This window comes from Neolamprologus multifasciatus, chromosome 17 (assembly GCF_963576455.1).
Source record: "Neolamprologus multifasciatus chromosome 17, fNeoMul1.2, whole genome shotgun sequence".
Lineage (NCBI taxonomy): Eukaryota > Metazoa > Chordata > Actinopteri > Cichliformes > Cichlidae > Neolamprologus > Neolamprologus multifasciatus.
Genome location: NC_140455.1, coordinates 38,512,177 through 38,519,614, shown reverse-complemented (window position 1 = coordinate 38,519,614; position 7,438 = coordinate 38,512,177). Strand labels below are relative to the sequence as shown.

The 7,438-nt window shown below is 43.4% G+C and overlaps 1 protein-coding gene across 2 annotated transcripts in view; it reads right to left on the bottom strand.

The window, feature by feature from the left end:
• The window catches only part of rabgap1l (RAB GTPase activating protein 1-like), a 101,140-nt gene extending 94,550 nt beyond the window's left edge, over positions 1 to 6,590 (bottom strand). The window contains exons 1-3 of one of the 2 annotated variants that reach the window (XM_085138429.1): positions 6,420 to 6,590; positions 1,598 to 1,823; positions 1,124 to 1,283 (exon numbers count right to left, since the gene is read on the bottom strand). In XM_085138429.1, coding sequence (XP_084994555.1) covers positions 1,124 to 1,283; positions 1,598 to 1,735 — 298 coding nt within the window. In that variant the 5' untranslated portion in view covers positions 1,736 to 1,823; positions 6,420 to 6,590. The remainder of the gene's footprint in view (positions 1 to 1,123; positions 1,284 to 1,597; positions 1,824 to 6,419) is intronic. The other variant, XM_085138430.1, reaches the window with a different exon arrangement.
• Positions 6,591 to 7,438: the final 848 nt, after the last annotated feature.

The window sequence follows — 7,438 nt, the reverse complement described above, 5'->3', positions numbered from 1 at the left end:
AGCTGCAGGTTAAAAACCAGCCTGACGTTGTGTTCCAACAACGACCTGGAAGTGTAAACACTGCTTCAGAGCAGTGTTTGCTGAACCAAAGTATCATTGGTCAAAGTATCAGAAGTGGCAACATCAGAAAGTTAAAAATATATATTTAGAATAATAATTTTAGCTTTCTAAATATATAAAACGTCCCCTAAGTCGATATCTCTGCTTTGATTTACTTCTATACTCATTGACCTCTCCTTAGAGCATATTTATTTTATATATATATATATATATATATATATATATATATATATATATATATATATATATATATATATATATATATATATATATATATATATATATATATATATATATATATATATATATATATATATATATATATATATTTATTTAAGGTTAATAAATATTCAAGAAAAACTTTCTTTACTGACTTATTTAAGTCAGTAAAGAAAGTTTTTCTTTCCTCCATGTACAAAGCAAACTGTCCTTGCTGATGCACACATGGTTAAAGCAACATCAGGGTTCAGAGAGCAGCGTTGCTAATCTGATATCATTAAAACTGGATGTGTGTGTTTACACATCTTTGTGGGGACCAAAAACTGGAGGTTTACCGTGCTCGTGGGGCCGACCGCCCTTATGGGGACAAAATTCTGGTAACACAAGTCTGAAGATATTTTTCAGACTCAAAATGTGTTTTTGTGTCAGGGTCAGTTAGGTTAGGGTTAGGGATTCATGTTTGATGGTTAGGGTAGGCAGCTATGAATACACACCTCTGTGTGTGTGTGTGTGTGTGTGCGCGCGTGTGTGTGTGTGTGTGTGTGTGTGTGTGCAGCACACAAATTAATGTTTTCAATGCAAGAATGTGGAAACATTACTTCTTTTGTGCTGCAGCGTTTACAGCGAACAAACACTGAGTGTGTTCACATCACTGCAATAAATAATAATCACTGTCCTACGATGTTATCAAGATAAGCAGAACATGACGCCCATCCATCCAGTAACAATGACATTTTTACCTTTCAGGAGAATACTGGAAATGTCCAAGTATCAGTGCTACTACAGTATATTAAACACTAACTTGATATCACTGCTTTGCGACTGGGAGAATGAAGAAACAGACCTGAATGTGTACCTGCAGGCTGGGTCTGTAGGACTCGGCTCTCTGGCTCCTTCTGCTTCTCCATCTTTTCCACATTGCTCTTCTCCACCTTCACTTCATCATCATCATCCAACACCTCCTCCATAGCTTTTTCCAGCTGTTCACTCCCATTCCAAGACATCTTAGTGAGAAAGAAGCAACACAAAAGGTGAAAGTTTAAAGAGGAACAAGGAGAGATGAAAGCAGGGTGGAGCAAAGGTGACAAACCAAACAAAGAGGTCTGTCTTTAACTGATGCAATCAGCTGACATCCACAGATTTACATACAAATGCAGGTGTAAACAGTCCCGATGCGTGGGGATAAAACTAATAAAACTGGTGATACCCAGGCACAACATAAAGCAGAAGGACAATGATGCTCAAACGTGCTCAGCTTTCAGGCAGCCAAAAACAGAAATCGGTTAAATATGAAATTGCATCCATATGCGGTTCCGACCTTGAGTCTTGGTTTCCCCTCAGAGCCCTGCGGCGAGCCTGCAGAGCTGGACTGCACCAGAACAAACTCCTCACTAGTGACGGTGGCCACGGACTCAGTGGAGCTGCTGACTTTGCCCAGTGAGGAGTTGTCATCCATGGCTAGCCGCTTTCCTGAGGGCCGGCCAGGAGAACAGGGTGAAGCTCTCCCCTTCCCTGCTGTGTGCCCAGCTCCAAAGGAAGGTATCCTGCATGCACAACGAACAGAGCAACAGACCATTCAGCTGCTCTTCTTACAGTTTGGTAAACAGCATTTAGACTTGCGATGCATTTAAACACAAAGCAACACGAAACCACAGTTTTGCAACCCAAAACATGAAGTTACAAGAACCTAATCCAAGCTCATCATCTTTGACTTAATCCTCGCCTAGTAGTTTGGAAAATGTGTAAACTTAACCTCAGATCTGCAGTTGCTAAATTCCTAAGATTGTTTGCATGGCCTTGGGGTGTTATTAAAATCTCTTAAATCTCTCATGTGCCATTTCACTGAGCGTCGCTGACGGGCCGGGCTGGCAGCTGAACGGGCTCGTTGGGCTTACGACAAACATGCTGAACTCGGGCATCTTTATCATTCAGCGCCTTTCTTTCTTCCTGCTGCACTACTCCTCTGTCATAACCAAAGAAATATGGACAGTCATCTCTAAACGACTTCCCTCACACCCTTTTATGGAGCAAACTTTAGAAGCTCTTTCATTTGGCTGTGATTCAGCAGAGTTGAGCTTTTCCTGCTAACTAAACAACAGATTACTCTGGCTGGTGATTACTTATTGTTAGGCTAGCATTCGTTTCTATCCAATGCCCTTTTTACTTTGTGGACACTTATGTTAACAACAAACACAGTCTGGACCTCTGTGCCAGCCCTGCATGTCACACCCTGCTCCTTCAATAGCTGAACTGGGAGTTGTTGAACAACACAAAGGAGCATGCTCCATGCAGAGCTCGTTGATATGCGGTTATATGCAAGCGCAGATAGTTTGTGCAACTGTTTACATAAAAGGTAACACCTTCATTAGCCGAGCTGAAAAGCAGCCGGTCACACTTGACTCCCAGAAAGGAAACTATTTTGGTAATCAGTGAATCATTTATCTGCAGATAAACAGCATAAAATTAATTACTTTAAATATGCAACTGAAACTTTTCTCTGTTTTGTGTAATTGTAATCTGCACGTGTTTGGATTTTAAACCCAACACCAATGCATCGTGTTAGATCTATTGTATCTAGCAGGGTTTTGCAGCATTTATGATGACACTGTGGGGCTCGGGGGCGAGGTGCAGGGCGGAGCCAAGCCTTCAAATTGGCAAATGCACATCGTCAAAGTAATGAAAGAGGTTATTCATTCACACAGAGCGAAACGATTACATGCACACAGGCACTCATTCACACTAACCCAGGCAAATTATATTCACACATGCATGTGCACACAGACACAAGCAAGCACTGGAAAAGCAACAGGGTCATGTGCTCCATTCAGACTTATTCAGTTACACAGACGACACTCCCATCGACCGGCTTACAGAAGAAGCTGCGATGAGACAAGTGAGACAGAGACAGCACTGAGAAAGTTTGTCATTTATAGCAAAAGCCTCCTTCGCTTGTGTTGCACTTACTCATGCTGAATCACTCTTAATCATCACTGTGCAAGTTCCACACAAACAGTCGGGTGTAGACAAAGCAGCACAGAATGTGTTTGTCAACAAAATCCCTTCTTTTAGAAATAAAACCAAACATTTAAGAAGCTTCTGACTGTTGACTAATTTATCAATCATGACCTAACTTTAGATCAGTAAGCCAGTTGGTCCTTTCAAACCTTACTTCCTGCACATTGTGCGTTTCTGCTCAGGCTGAACCGTCCCTTGCAGAAATCTGCACCCGGTCATTACCAGCCGGTTCAGCACTGTCCCAGATGATACCAACAACTGCCTGCATGGAAACTGTGAGCTGCCAGTGGGTTGGACAGACTGCGCCCACATGAGCTGGGCTCACCAGCCACAATGTGTCTGTAAGGGTGAGTGAGGGCGCTGCCCTGCTGCTCTGTGACCTGAGCCCACGTCCTGGAGGACGGTGGACACAAACACTCGTGACGCTTCATTTGAGCTTCGTCTAATCCCAGCTCTTCCATGTGTGGCATCTTTAGCTGCAGCTATCATTGCAACACGTCTCCATCGCATAACTTATTGTGTCTTAGACGACGTGGCCGACCCGCCGTCTGCTCCTTTGCCTCCTGTCATTGACAGAAAGATTAAGCGCGCTGAATAAACACTGCGCCACAGCAAACCTGTTAACCTGGTACTAAACATAATACATTAGGTTAGAGTTACTATTTTAAGAGCAGATAAGCAGTGCTTCCTTTACGTGCAGTCATTTGCCTGCATCTACATTTCAGCCAGTGCACCTGTAATCAAGCATATAAAACCTGCTAACTGGGTATGTGTTGGACAGGTGTCTCGTGTCTGACCAGGTAGCCTCTTTCTAGGATTTGGGTGTGGCGCTCACACTGACAAGTTCATTTCCCTGTATTCATGTTCCTGGTAAGGCCAGCAGGGCAAACTGATTGATTTCATTGATACAAGTAACCAGAGTCAGGTCTGACATCTGAACATGACTGAGACACGCAGACAAAGACAAAATTAGTTAAAGCAGCTCTGAAGTTTGCTGTGAATAAGCAGCGTTCTCACTCTTAGTGACACCTGACACCTGTCACTGAATCACTTCCCGTTAGCTCTGACACCACAGTTATTTTCATGCAACTTGTGACGTTTTTCTTTATAACACTTTCAAAATTATCTCAACCAGACGTTCAGGGTTTCACACTTCAGTGTATCTTTGAGACAACATGTGCTGAACACTGTACATCACAGCAGCACATCAAGTGTTCCAGTTATACAGGTTAGCTTTCAGCTCGCTGTGTTAAAACACTTTTTAAAGTAAGCCAAAGAAACACCCTTGGTTTGAAGCCAGGGACAAAGCCCAGCCTATCACCTGTTTATTCCAGTTTGCTGATACAGCCACAGCCTACGCCAGTGAAAGCAAACAGAAGCTTGTTGTTAAATACTACCTGTTTTTCTCCATGTCGATAAAGTTTTACAATCTTTTTATCACTGATTAATCTGACAGTTATCACGTTATACGTGTGTGCATCACAAAAGATTCTGTTACAGGTTGTCCTATTTAAGTCTTTTCCCCATAAAGACTCCTGATGACTCCACACATCCCACGTGGCAAATAAAACCCCCAAAATATTTTGTTAACTCCAACTGGGAATTACTCTGACTCTGAGGTCAATGTGCAGCTCCCCGGTACTCAGTAAAAGTGGCTTTATTGACGGGACGATAACTTTGTATTTGAGGAAACAACGCTTTTTACAGAAACACATGAAAAACGGACGTTTGTATCACAATAAAAATATGATGAAAGAGCCCGTCTCTTTCCTTAATCATCCATCCTCTTCTGCTGATCCAGTTCAGGGTTGTTGGGGAGGACGGAGCATATCCCAGCTGCCACAGGGAGAAAGACGGGGTCCACGCTGGACAGGTCACCAGTGTGTCGCAGGACTGAGAGGCAGACGACCACATTTAGACCTGTTCGCAATTTAGAATCACCGATCAACCGAACCCCACCGAGTCCCTGTCTTTGGACTGTGGGAGGAAGCCGGAGTACCTCGGCCCCGTGCAGACACAGGGAGATCATGCAAAGTGTACACAGAAAGGCAGCAGGTGGGTTAGAACCTGGTTCTGCTGTGAGGCTGACCCCCACGCTGCCTTTAATCAGGAAACACTGACACACCACTTCACTTGTTTTCCTCTCCAGCTGGCCACGAAACATGATATTCCTCTCATGTTGCCAACTAGAAAACAGCAGTATCATCGCTGTGTTCTCTCACACAGCAAACCATTATCATTTACATCTTTTAAAGCCCAGCTCCATCTCACACATGCAGCTGCGGTTTGTGGATAAAGTCCTGCACGTCTCCTGTACTGATGATGTCATCCTGTAGCTGATAGACAGGGGAACAGATGCTGTGACACTACGACAGCAGCTGGGACGAAGTGCAGACACGTTAGTTTGAACACTTAGCTAAAGCTTTCTAAACGACCTTTCTGAATAAGACACGTTCAGGTGTTGGCTCGGAGATCTTTGCACCGCCTTCACCTGACAGTGTTTGTGGTTTGACGCTCACAGAAATGTTTTCTCCCGTGTTAAGGGGAAATTTTGTCGTTAATTACTGCAGTAAACTGTTACTGCTCCTCTCACCGATGATGACTACAGGCCCGTATGGAGCACATCACCACCACCGCAGGCTAGCTCGGCATACTTGGCAGCTTTCTTCTTCAAACAGCAGTTTAACGACAGCTGAACGACATCGACATGGCATTACGCCAGAAACGCATCTCAGCTGCTGTCAAACACACATTAGTAAAGCGAACAGATTTCCTTCACTAGCTAACTGAGCGCAAACGACAGGCGGGCTAACTTATCCACAGAGCCACGAACACCACGCTGACACCAACACAAACTTGTCACCAGCACAACTCGACACAAGTAGCCAGTTGTCAAAAAGGTGAAGGCAGGGTTTACATCGCAGTACCTGTACGTGCCAGGCTACATATAACAGCTAAAGCTAAGTTTGGCTAACGCTAACCAGCTCGAAGTCCAACACACTCAGACCACTACTCGGAGGGAAAATGAGAGGGGGGGGAGAAGGAAAGCGCCGTTCGTGGAGTTTGTGAAGGTAAATGTGACAGTGCGATGATCACAAGTGTTGATAAGAGAGCTGTCAACTTACTTGTTTTGAGCCTCAGAGTTGCCTGCTGGAGTTGCAACGAAGATCGTGTGTGTTTGAGATGAATCACTCGGGAATCACTCGCTTTCCGGTTTGGAATTTTAGCGTTATCTCGCGCATGCGCCGTGCTCCTATAGTCTGGCTGTAGTAAACTGTGTATACGTCCTTCGTTCGTGTAAAATTGCCATATTACAAAAAATGAAAGCAAACTGTTTTTGTTAAACACGTGGTTACAATTGACTGAAACTGAGACTAAGTAAAGACTTTGTTCTGCAAACTGATGACTTTATCTTGTAATGGTTGTGTGCCTCATGACAATGATTACCCGGGGGTCAAACTTCATGTGGTCAGAGCGGCTCATGATTAAAAACGTTACTGAAAGCTTCATTTTCTTTTCTGCCCTTAAACCTTCAGCTGATTCTGTGCTGAGCATGCATGAATTAATATATGATTATTTGTTTTAAGCAGCGATTGACTAAAAACATGCAATAATACACAGAAATACAATAAGCTAAGGTAAAAACAAAGTTTCCACATAAAAGCGTTTCAATCACGGTGAGGTCTATAGGCTCTATGTTTTTGTATCCAGGTATGTTTTCACTGCATTCAGTGTGTTTGGGATCATAGTCATGCCCCAAAATGAAACTGCTGCCAATCAGATGCTTCTCAGAAAGTGTTGCATGGTAACGGTACTTTTCCGAGTCCATAATTCCATCATTTTTAAAAAAGATGTGAACACAACTGCCTGAAATGTAGAGCGTCCAGCATGTTTTACAGATGCTGTAGGCACTCACTGTTGTACCTCTCTCCTGACCTCCAGATATACTGACAACAAGTAGGATCGACTGAAGGGCCAGATGCATCTTTAAGGTCCTGTGTCAGGTCTTTTCAGGATTATTTCCTATTGACTTGACGTGACTTTTGGATACTGCTCATCTGCTGTAGCTTTCGTAGATTCAACTAAAGAAATGTGAACAAACTCTTTGCCAAGTCGTCTGTTCTGTGTAGATACAACCCTGGTT